The following is a 12,782-nucleotide window of genomic DNA, read 5'->3' as shown; positions in this document are numbered from 1 at the left end:
TGGCCTTTCTGACCCCTCAGTAGGAAGCCAGAACTTCCTAACCCTGAGGATGCTTCCATCCTCCCAGAAGACCTTTTGGTTTAAAAAAAAAAAAAGGAACTGGCCAAAGTATGTCATGTGCATATGTAAATGTGTCATACTGAAACGCACCATTCTGCATCATTGCTACGCACCAATAAAGAAAGAAAACATGAAATTTGCCAAGAGGACAGATCTTAAGAAACACTGACTATACAAGGTGCTGGAGATGGGAATCAGCTTGATGGTGGTGATTATTTCACAATATATATGAAATATCCAAACGTGACCCCCATCCCTTACATTTACACAAGTTTCCTTGTCAATTATTATTCAGAAAAGCTGGGAAAACAATGAAATGTGAAAAACATGTGATCAGTCTGCACATTCTGATAGCTGTAGGCTTAAAATGGTCCCAGCAAAAGAGGATCAAATGACTTCATGTGAAAACGACTTCTAACCTACCGTTGTCTGAAAAGCCTGGTAAAGTGATAAAGGCTGGACAGGAGAAGAGCAGGGCCATGCGTGGTGTCCATGTGTGGGGGCGTGTGCCCCTGTCCCCCAGCCCGCCCCTGGATTCTTTCTGCCCTGCACTTGGGTTCCATCAGAAATCATTTCAGCAACCTCATTGCTGAGATGGATGGCATAATCCTGGGGTTTTCTAACCTTGATCAACAGGAAGAAAATTTCAGCTGAACTGTGCAAAAGTGCTGGAACCACATAAATCATATCTGGACAGGGCATGCTTCCTGTCTAAAGCACGGAGCCACATATCGCGAAGCGGAATCATAAAACACACCAACCGAAGGGGAAGAAAAATTAATTAACGCTCACTCCACTCACACACACAAAGACATTGGCCATTCCCCACCCCTTTGGAGAAAAAGAGATGACAGAAACATCCTCAAAAAAGAGCTTGGCACTTAATTAAGCATTTCCTAAATACATTTTAATTCTGAGTTTCCAGAAAGAAGTATCACAAAAAAAAAATTACACCAAAGAATAGGCTTGCTTCTCTTAAGTAAAATAAATGACAAGTGAAAAATAATAAGTCTAATTAATGATATTAAAATGTAAGCAACGCAGACCCAGTTAATACCCAACTGTGAAGAGATGACAAATCACACTTAAAACAAAGGTTTCAAAACATAACCCTACTTTTCGGAGGCTGAAATTACCACGGGGGAGGAGCCTTCTCCAGAATCTAGGCAAGTGTGTCTGCACACACCTGACATGAGCTTCTTGTTTGTTCAGTTTGTTTTCAGCCATGCATTGTTCTCAAAAACACCCATCCTTGGACAAGCAGCAAAGAACAAGAGAAACAGGCATAAGTGTCTGTCTTCTCTTCATCTTTGGGCTTCAATACAGAGCACAGGGCTTTGTTTCACTCATTAGCTGCCAGATTTTATGCCAAAAACGACCCATGCCCGGCATACATGCTGTACCCCCACTCCTTCACCCTCAGCAGGCATCACTAATCAATCATGCATTCATTCTGTAGAATACAGAGGCCACAGCCTCACACTCCTCATTAACTGTGGCAGCCTCTGTGGCCACTACCAATCTGAGTCCACCAGGCAGCCAATGTGCTTCTGGTTACTGTCCACACCTCGGCTACGCTTTCTACCCTCTCAGTGCCTTCGCTCAGACTGACAGGTACTTTTGAGCCATGTGGAACCTTGGACTGATAGCTTTGTTATTTTTGCCATTGACCTGACTGGTCCAAGAGGCACCTTCTCTGATCTCACTAGAGATCTCACAAACTAATCAACGATCAGATAAAAGCAAGAGAGAAGCAGCTGTCAGTGGTACGTAAGTGTTAAGCAGCACGCACTTCCTGCGACTAAACCCTGGGTCTAGCAGGGTGGTAAGCACCCCCGCAGGGATCCCAGACCCACCGGGACCCCGGCAAGCATCTTCTCTCCACTTTCCATGAGACCCTGAGCCTGTGAGAGACTCAATGACCAGGAGGGTGCCACACTGGGGGTTAGCTCATGGGTACCCTGCACACCGCTGGTTCTTTGGCCTTGCTTCCCAATGCCAGCTTCAAGGCCGACAGGAGGGTGCATCAAACAAAAGCCCTGATCTGCCCCAGGAGCTCTGCACTGCACTTTCTGGGATGCATCTTGGCCCACAGGACTGCACATCACCCCTCGTCACCTGCCTTTGGGTTTCTGGTCGACCAGAGGACAATTCAACCTGACGCCACATCCATTTCTGAAGCGGTCTGTTTTTACCTGCCTTTTCCTCCCCCAGCCTACCACCATCCTCCAATTTTCCTAAAATACATAAAAGGACAGTATGCCTCACATCTCATTTTCAAAGTTTAGTCAAAGAGTGACCCTGCAGACAAAGCATAAAAGGTAGGCGCAGAGACCCAGCAAGGAGCAGGGAGCTCTTGCCTACAAAAATAGCTCCCTGTCTGCTGGGAACTGAGGCGTCGACGGGCGCCATGAGCATCGTGATGATCCCGAACAGCAGACCCACCAAGGTAAGGGCGGGGCTGAGAGATCAGGAGGAGAGCAAAGAGCCCTTCTCGGCCACGGCAAAGAATGTGTCCAGCGTGGTTCTCGCTGCTGGGGGCTCTGCTACAGTGATTCTTGTGGAAGGACCTGCCACTCACCTGTGCCCCAGACACTGGTCCAGGTGGGCATTCAAGGGACGGTCACTGCTGGCTCTTGTCCCTTTCTGCGTGATGGCTTTTTTCTCTGCCTTGGCAGAATTCGGTGCAGCCGGGGGTTAAGAGTTACACAGGTGCTTCCTGTGCCCAAGGCCCATTCTGCACTGACCACCTGGGTGACCTGAGGCAGGATCATCAACCCCTTCCCTCAGTTTTCCATCTGTAATATGGGAACGCACACCGTAAGTGTTCGCAGGGTCTTCATCAGGACTGCGTCAGAGAACGCACGGACATGCTGAAAGCCGGCCCAGCAGTGGGCACGTGCCCAGGGCAGCCCGCTGCCAGTGCCGTCTATGCTCCCGCGGGGAGAACAATCAGCCAGGGACCACACGGAGGGAAACCACCCTCTCCTTCTATGTCCACCTGAGTCATTTGGTGGGGCCCATCCATGCCTGGGACGGGGCGAAGGAAGATGGACAGGAGCAGGGAGCATGCCCGCCTGTTCAGCCAACCAGCATCGCCCCCAGGGACTGTCCTGGAAGGACACAGTCCCCTCCATCCTTGCAACAACCACTGTCTGAAAACATCAAATGGAAAATTCCAGAAATCAACCAGTGTAAGTTCTCATTTGCACAGTGTGCTGAGTGGTGACGGAATCTCGTGCTATCCTGCTCTGAGCCCCCTGGGATGAGAGGCGTCCTTCGCGTAGCCCGGCCAAGCGCCCTCTGCTCCCTGCTGGTTAGTCACTGGAGCTGTCCTGGTTGCCACAGATTGCTAGGTTATGGGGGGCAGGGTTCTAGCCACCCGGACATCGCAGCTGATGCTCAGTCGGGCTATGGGCACCACCCACCTTGCCTCCTCTTCACACGGGAACCGCCTCATCCCCAGCATCACGGGAAGGGCGAGCATGGGGCAGTGAGGCACTTTGAGAGAGAGGGTTGGAGACCATGTTCACAGAGCTGTTATTACAGTATATTGTTATCATTATTCTTTTTTCTCCTTTTTTATTTGTGCTTTTTGACATTGTTATCATTATTCTATCATTAGTTATGAGAGCTAATCTCTTACAGCGCCTAATTTGTAAATTCAATGTTATCATAGGTGCATGTGCTTTAAGAAATTCAAATGGCACATGCAGGGTTCACTACCATCCACCAGAGGTCTTGGAGCATCTCCCCAGACAAGTGTGGGCTGTACTAGAAAAGGAAGCTCCTTCTTCAGCACAGTCGAAGCCTGTGGCCAGTCACCCCCATCTCTACCAGCTACCAAGACCCAGCTATACCAGGAGACGGCCCAAAACTACCCAGTTACTGTCAGTTTTCTCTCAACGGTGGTATGACCTGGTTTCTACTGTGCAGTTGAAGATGTCCTGACTAATCCTGCACACAAGAATAGGACATGGAATTCATTACCTACTGCCATTTTACAGAGGATGGAAAACCTCTGTGACTTCCCCAGGGGTCACCCAACAAGTGTAGGGCAGAACCAGGATTCAAACCCAGATCGACATCATTCCGAAACTCTTTCCACACACTGGATTGCTTTTTCAAATATAAACCATGTGGAAGTCAGCAGCATTGCTGGTGCTTCTTGGTGGCTGCCCGCCTCTACCGCTGGGGGTGGCAGCGTTCTCCAAAATCCACTCCCACCCTCTTGTCCTGTGGGTTCTGAACGCATAACCCCAGACAGTGGGATTTATCATCTTTACTCTTTCTGGTCCCCAAGTCTAAGTAAAACGATGTTCACTCTGACCACTGGGGACTGCCAGAGCTGCCTAACATGGTGCCCAGTGCTCAGCCACCAAGAGGGAGGACGTGGAACATGTATGTGCTCTACACCCCCAGTCCTACCAGGGTCCCCCCCAATCCTTGCTGAGCACGGGAACTGAGGGATGAGAGGCTCCACCCAAACTGGCCAGAGAAGGAAGCATCCATGGAGCACTGTGCTGAAACCTGGCGGAGGAATCATGTCCACTAAGAAAGCTGGCCCCTAAACCAGGGGTGATTCAGTGCTGGGGAATTTGTAGGAGACACAGGGGACAGAAGGAACAGAAAAGCCCTGCAGCACCAGAAGGCCTGGTTGGTGTCGGGTCAGCCATATTCCTTGGTGGTGACGCTGGGTCGTGAGCAAAGGGATGAGTGCCAGGTGCTATCAAGGTGCACCATGAGCTGGGAGCAGGTGGGCGTGACAAGGCGACAGGACCATCTTTAGGAGACTGGCCGAGTCTCAGGGTAGCATCAGGCTCCTTGCAAAGCCAACTTCATTCTACACCAGGGTTGCGATGCGCCAGCCCTGCTTAGGAGGCCTGCAGGCTCGGCCCTGCCTGTCCCCTGCCTCCTCATGCCATCACTCCCCAGCCCCCCGCTGCCGACCTCTGCTCGGCTCCCACATCTCGCCGTGCTTCTCCCTCCCTAACCCTGACCTTAACCCTAACCTGTGCCCAGCCGCGGTGCTGCCCATCCCAAACTCCCTTCGCTCCAACCCAGATGCCCTCCCTAGGGGAAGCTCCGATGCTCACTTCCACAACCCCGGGAATCTCTGGAGTTTCTTCCCTTTTTAAGATGGGCACACCTCAGGCCTAAGCAGAGGACACAGGAGCAGAATAGAAAGCCCGTCCCCAGGAGAATTCTCTGGGTCTCCACCAGACTGTGCTTGCTGAGCCACCTTCAGGGCCTCATTTGGATCTTTACAGAGAAACTCAATCCGGAACCCTTTCCATTCCCAGTTAGAAGCAGCCCCTTCCCTCCATCCCTGCTGTCCATCAGAAGCCCAGGACTAATCCACTCCTCAGTCCAGGGCAGGCCAGAGGCTAACAGCAAGCCGAGCCTCGGGCAGCTCCGCGGCCCCACTCATCCTTGCTGGTGTCTCAGTTTCTGAGATCCAGGATTCATTCATCCTTCAAGTTGATCATCATCTTTGTTCCTCACTGCAGCAAACTGTGCACAAATATTGACGCCGAGCTGTCCCTGACAGGCTCCTGGACTGAGCTGTTCATGGCCTGTGGCCACAATCACTGAGTCTTATGCACAGGACTTACTAACTCTCAGGAGCCCAACCTTCCCCTGCCAACCCTGGTGGCTCTGGTTCAGACCCACCCTCTCATCTGCCTTCTATCCCGGACCCCTGAAAACATCTGGACTTGGAAACTTGCCAAATGCAAACAGAATCTCTTCCCTGATTTAGCAAACCCAGGGTTAGGAGATAGTGTTTCCTAAACTGGGCCAACCATACATGCAGTTTTTACCACATTTGTCTGATCTTCTTTAAATGGATTCAATATTTTGTTCTTAATTGATTTGTTAAAATAAAATCAGTTTGTTAAAATATATTTCAGAGTTCTTTTTTAAAACAGGAAATGGCTCCTTGAAATAAGTAGAGCCGTATTCTTTGTCACACATAGAAAGTAACCCTGGTTCCAAAACAAAAACTTTTTACTCAGTTATCGCTAGATATTTGAAATGCTTTTTAATGACTCTTGGTCTTTTAAGGTACACTAGCAAATATTTGAGACCTTTGTTTGCTTTAAACAAAATAAATAAATAAATAAATTATGTCTCTTTAAGGTAATACCAAGGTCTGAAAAACAGTTGACCAGGATATTAACTGCTCAACTCCTCACTGGAATTTTATGCTGGATCCCTGAGCTGCCCAAAGACACTGTGTTCATCACCTGAGGCATGAGCCCACACTCTGGCAGTACGGGTCTACAGGAAAACACAGTCCTCCTCCACCACACACCTGTGTTTTTCCCAGCTTTACTGGGGTCTGACTGATAGCTATAAGTTTGCATATTTTTAGGTTGATCACATATACGCTGTGAAATGCTCACATCCATCATCTCATAATTCTTTGTTTTCCCAAGAGATCTACATTCTTAAAATTTTCAAATCTATAATATGTTCATTAAACAGGTTTGTTTTCCAGAATTTATTCGCCTTGGAGCTGAAGTTTTTTGAGCCACGTATCCTTGCCCAGCCACCAACTCCTGACCACCACCAATCCACTCTCAGGTGCTGCAAACTGGACTTTTAAGAAGCCCCGCCTACAGGTGAGGTGGTACAGTGTTGTCTCCCTGTGCTGCTCATTTCACTGAGCACCATGTCCTCCAGGATCATCCACGTTGCTGCTTTAAAACAAACCCTGAAGAATATTCTACTGCAGAGCCGTCATGTGACCCAGCGGTCCTATACCCAGGCACATCAGGAAACGAAATGACTGTCAAAGAGAGCCCCCATCCACACTCACTCCATCACGTGTGGCTAGAGATGGGGCACCTGGCTGGAAAGCAGGCATCTTTTTCCAGCCCAAGTCTTCATCTAGTGGCGTGAGGCCAGTCCCTGGCTCTACCCCTCTTCCCAGATGACCTCCTTCGTGGCTTAGTTGTACAATATTTGCATACCTTCTCGGTTCCATGAAATTCTGGCCTCGTCCAGCGAAGACATTCCTTTCCCGTGCAGAAGAGATTGATGCGAGGCCCAACCCGCTGGCCCGGCAAGCAAGATCCCACCTCCTCTGCCACCTATTCCCTATCCTCCTCTCCAGTCGCCACTGGAAACCCACAGAAGACCTGAAGCTACCTGAACCTGCCGTGCCACATGTCTTGCCCCTGCTGTTCCTCCGCCAGCAAGGCCTTCCATGGACACCACCCTGGAGTCTGGTGAGGGGGGTTCTGCTAGCCCACGGAGAACCAGCCTGCAAGTCTCCAGTCTTGCAAATATCCTGAATCTCCTCTGCGCCTGGGCTGTACCTGGATTGCACACGACCAGCGGTTTTACAGTAAATCCACATCTCCAGAATGGCTTGGAAAACGGCAACACTGAATTGATGGCTGCATTTAGTTGAATAATATCTCCCAGAATGCGGGGCCGTCCTTGTCCAGGTCAGCACAGGCCACCTCCCTTCACGTTACCCTTCTCTCACGCCCACCCCACCCTCCCTAAGATGACTTCTGCCTGAACCTAGCAGGCAGGAGAATTTGTTATTTCCTGACCCGGGCCAAACACCTAGCCCTTTGTGAAATATAGCGGAAGCCTACCACATCCCATTGGCTGCCTGTTTCTCTGAGTTCCCCTACAACTTCCCAGGGGCCCATTTTTTAAAAAATAAATTGTAAATAATAGGGAATACCTATGTGCTGATGGACTCCAACAACAATAAAAATGGAAAATATCTCCAGCTGAATGTGTATTTACATCAGGTATCATATAAAATGCTTGGCAGTACTATCTTGTCAATCGCTCAAATTAATATTTTTCAAGTGGATTTTGTGATCCCAACACGTAGACACATGAATAGAGACTGAGACAAGGTCAGAAAGCTTCTCAAGGTCACAGCGCTGCTGCTCGGGAGCCCTGGAATTGAACCTGGGAACTTTCAGACTCCACAACCTGTGGTTTTGAACCACCATGCCGACTGGCAGGTTTCAGGCACAGAATGTCCAGTCCTTGTCAAAACCCCTGGTGAAGCTGAGAAAGCAAGGAAGCAAGCGGGGCTTGGAAGATGAGGTGACTCAGCGTCCGGGGCTGCTATGCTGGTCCTGAAACACGAGAGGTCCCGGTGTCCTCCCTGCTGGGTGCCGGGCACTCAGCAGAGGGACAGGAAAAGCCGGGCTCTGAAGAGTCTCCATTGTGAGCCTGTGAGGACCAAAATGTGGGCGAAACCTGAACTATCTGCCTAGAATGAATGCAGACACAGGCCAAGGCCCAAGTTCAGGAGCTGGAAAGTATAAGGCTCGGGATGGTAAGCAGGTGATGCAGCTCAGCACGCCCAGCCTCCGCAGGCACAGGCTGAGTGCGGACCCGGGCCTCAGAGGAGCCTGTGACCGTCGCAGCTCCTGCCTGAGCTTCCCCTCCTTCATCCGTGCCATGGGGAGGATGACCGAACTTCCCGCCCCTGCTGGTGCCACTTAGGATGCCTGGTCTGGAGCAGGTGCTGGACAAAGACCGGCTGCCCCGGTCAGGGCTGACCAAGGCACGCTAGCCCCTCCCTCCCCACGGTTTCAATCAGATCCGACCTGCATGTCACCATGACTCTAGGAACCAATCGCACCCCTTCCATGAGATTTCAGAGCGGATCTAAAAACGGCTTAGCCAGGCCAGGCTGGACCAGGCAACAAGGGGAGAGAGGACGCCTTGTCTATGCTGATGGCCTCTGACAAATGGGCCCTCGCTACCTCCTGGAAGACGGCACCCTGGCTGATCCTTTGGCCACTCTGCCCGTCACCTGAGTCGGTCTTCATAATGGTACTGGAACTCAGATGGATCTCACACCACAAGTAAAAATGGATTCAAATGCCTCAGTTCCCCGGAGAAGCACGGGCACCGTAAATGCCAAGGGCATGGGGGGGGTGCGAGGTCACACAGCATCTGTGCCACCGCTGCTAAATCTGCAGTAGCTCCATGGCCTTCACCTGTGGCAGGAAGCCACGGGCACCCCTGCCTCTCCGTGAAGGTGATGAACTCCGCCAGCCCTTGAAATCCTCCTGCCACATCCTCCCAGAGAGGTGGAGCAATGGCAGGACCCCCATCCAGGTGCGGGATGGTTCGAAGGGACCCTGCTCATTGGCAGGTTGGAAGCAAGAGAGAAACATAAGATAAAACCACGTTCCATGAATTTCCCCATAAATAACCTGGCAAGGTTTTCCAAATGACGGAGAGCTTTCTGTTGGCCTGAGAGAAAACAGGTGTCCAGGACAAAGAGAAACAGGAACGAGAAGACAGAAGTCCTTCCGCTGCGTCAAGTTTCAGATGCAGCCCAGACCATGTGGACCAAGGAGAAGGGGTCTACTGCTCTTCTGTGAGATGAAGCTTCCCTTCATCTTCCATCATTATATGGGTCTTGGCTATAAAGGAGAAAGGACTCCTCGGGAGGTCCGGGAACCTAACCGACGTAAGAGAACGGCAAGGAGGTGTGAAGCTGGAGGTCCTGATGAACTCTCCGGAAAATCTGACATCCTGTGTTTTCTAAAAGTTCTTCCTCAAGAAGATATTCAACAGTACACAGGCAAAGCTGAAGATGGACACACAGACACATCTATGTGCACAGAGGGAGAGGGAGGGTACCGACGGGAAGGGGTAAAAAAAGTGAAGAGAGAGTCACACTCTGCCGAGGACCCCATCGGGCCCTTGGGGGTCCTGGCCAGCCTCCGTAACTAAAGGGGATGGCGCTTTAAGGAACACACTGCCAGCCCTCCCCGCACTCAGCAGCTGTGAAACCCGGCGCGGGCCAAGGGGCCGCACTTCAGAGAGAGGTTTACTTATTACTTTGGCACCTCTGTCATCTCTTGTCACTTCAATTCCACTTTATCAAATTACTGATTTTGCCAGAAGCATTTTGGATTAAATGGAGAGGCAGGCGGGAGCAAGTGTCAGCGCCTCAGTGGGGAAATTTCATAATTATCCGTCAGGATGACAGAGGGACCAGAGTGCATTCCTGGGACCGGATGACCATCACTCCAGCCGCACCGGCAGCCCAACGAGGCCCCGCAAGGTCTCACGCCCTCTCCATGTGACAAGAGCAGAGTGGCACTCCCCGGCTGAAGGCCGAGGACGCTGCCCTTCTGGGATGGTGGGATTTGCATTTTGACTTTCCCGTGAAGAGAAAGGACTCGGCCACACAGAGCTACCTCCTTGCTGGCAACCATGTACGGGACCCACCATCACCAAAGACCAGATTGTGGAAGAGAGAAAGGTTGGCGGCAGGCGGGGCGGGCCTTCCTCTGTTTAACAGAGAGAATAAAAATCCCTTAGCAAGTAAGACTCAGAATTTGAACCACATTTATTTGTGTTTTTTAATCCCCAGCAGTCATCACCAACTACCTGGAAGCAACTGTTTGATTAATTTATGTATCAGTCATATGAGGTCAAGTTCAGGCATCAAGTGCAAGACCCTCCGGAAGAGGCTTTTTTGGAAGTCTTTGATACAACCTGGCAACCTAAGAAAAAGCAGAGGAGCTGTGTGTGTGTGTGTGTGTGTGTGTGTGTGTGTGAGAGAGAGAGAGAGAGAGAGAGAGAGAGAGAGAGACCCCGACCGACCTGGTCTGAACCTAATGACCATGAGTGACTTCTTCCCACCTGTGAGCATGGCAGGCCCCGGTGGTCTTGCTTCTCTTGACGGATGAAGCACTTGAAGGAGGTCTGAGCAGGTGGGACGGAGCTGTGTGGCTTTCGCCACCCAGAGCCCACCCTGCTGCCTCACCCATCCTGGTAGGGACGGAACTAAAGTAGCTCTAGCAGCATGGCTTCCCCTGGTATGGTTCAAACTCTCCTGGCAAAGAAATTTTCTAAAAAGACACTGGCCAGAAACATGCTTGAGATCACTGTGCAAGTTCCCAGGAAGTGTCAGGAATCTGGTCACCATGACGGGAACACCACAGGGCACTGGGGAGAGACCCCAGGCACACGTCACAGAAGTAGTGGTTCCACGGGTTCAAGCCCCCAGTGCAGGCACGTGTTCGCCAGCTCGCACACACACGGCCGTGCACGCTGCACAGGAGCACCTCGGCCTGGACTGGAGCACGGCACGGCTCCAATCCCCTGGGGCCCTGCAGTGTGAGCGGATCCGACTCCAAAGGGTGGCGAAGGGTGACTGCTTTTTATTTAGAAGAGAATTTTGCTTTGGAGAATGTCTCAAACACCTTACCAGCACACCTGCCCCGGCCATCACAGAACCCCAGCAGAAAACCTCACATGAAATACTAACCGTGTTTGACAACAGTGGCCCACCTGCAAAAAGCAACAGCTCTCCATGCCACGCACCCACGTCCAAAGAAGCCCGGGGCACGTGCTCTCGGCCCACTCAGTTGGCGTCCCTGGATGCCAGGCGTTAGGGGTGGATTGGATCTGCTCAGATGTGCCACCGAAACAGCTGTGGACTCTTGTCCAGAGAGAGAGAGTGAAAATACCAACCACTGTCTGACAGCTGCTTCTCCTGAGGGATCCGCACCAAGTGTAACAAAGAGAAACCAGGGGACACCGGAACAAGTAGGAAATGCCCTCTCCCCCTCTCAAACCTGGGCAGGAAGTGCCTGCTCTGGAGAAAGAGCCACGATGGAAACTGAGGACGCTCTTTTTCAAGTAAAAGCACATGGATCAGAGAGACAAGGACACACCCTAGGAAGCCAAATGTCACATGCTCTACGTGCAACATTAGATAATCGACTGCAGCACGTGACACATACAACGGCCATCGGCAACCACGTTCAACTAAATCATGGCGTGAGTTAACGGGTCAACGGTCATTTCCCTGAGGAGGGCGAGACTGAGACAAGAAACCAGCACTGACTCCTATCCACCTAATTAGCTTACACACTCTTCCCTAGAAACAGGAGAAATCGCACGGGGGAGCCGAGGAACGCTTTACAGCTTGGCTGTCTCGGGGTCTCACATCAGCACAGGAGTCTCTGCAAACCATCATCCCGGAGGTGGGGGACGGGCCTTGAACTCTCGGCTTGAAATCACAGAGTTCCTGTCTCATGTGACTCCAAAAAGGTAAAAAATATTGACTTACCTTTCTGTCCTCTATTTCCACGCAGTCTGCTTTGATGTCCTGAGAAGAGAAAAGAAAGAAAAAGAACAGGAGTCAGGCGGATGGTCAGAATGTTCAGCAGTGTCGTTGAAATGCCCTTTAAAATAATCAAGGGCTCCCATTCCTAACGGTCCTTTCTCGAGTCATTGCTCTTTATAGTGCCTCTTAGAGCACGGGCAGCGGTGTTTGCATTAGAGACATATGGCGTCATAAATGAGCTTGATTACATGCAGATGCGGGTGAGGGCGAACACCATGGATCAGAGACCACACCAAAGAGAAGCTGATGGCTCCTTAAATAATCCAGCCCCAAGCCTAAGACCTGTATTCACATCATCAGGACCGTTCTTAACGGAGCCTAACGTCTCTCATTCCAAATTTAGGGTAGTCAAATCTCCTTTGCTTTAGCACAAGACCATCATTGTCATTTCTCATCCTTCCATCCACCCAGCTACCCAGCCTGCCATTTATCCGTGATCCACCTATCTACCCAACTACCTATCCACTCATCCTGCATCCATCTGTCCATCCACCCAAATGCCCATCCACACATCTTCCACCCATTCAACTACCCATCTATTGATTCTCAACCTACTTATCCATCCTCCTGCTCTCCCTTC

At 50.9% G+C, this 12,782-nt stretch overlaps 1 protein-coding gene across 32 annotated transcripts in view; it reads right to left on the bottom strand.

Annotated features, from left to right (window-relative positions):
- Positions 1–12,782, bottom strand: part of RBFOX1 (RNA binding fox-1 homolog 1) — a 1,434,211-nt gene that overhangs the window by 828,985 nt on the left and 592,444 nt on the right. For all 32 annotated transcript variants that reach the window (XM_079121708.1, XM_079121711.1, XM_079121725.1 and 29 more), the window contains one exon: positions 12,146–12,184. Coding sequence is in view for 9 of the 32 variants with exons in the window: in XM_079121722.1 (XP_078977848.1) it covers positions 12,146–12,184 (39 nt within the window). In the remaining 23 variants the exon portion in view is untranslated. The remainder of the gene's footprint in view (positions 1–12,145; positions 12,185–12,782) is intronic.

This window comes from Sciurus vulgaris, assembly GCF_902686455.1.
Source record: "Sciurus vulgaris genome assembly, chromosome: 18".
NCBI lineage: Eukaryota > Metazoa > Chordata > Mammalia > Rodentia > Sciuridae > Sciurus > Sciurus vulgaris.
This window is presented reverse-complemented; position numbering and strand designations above follow the sequence as displayed.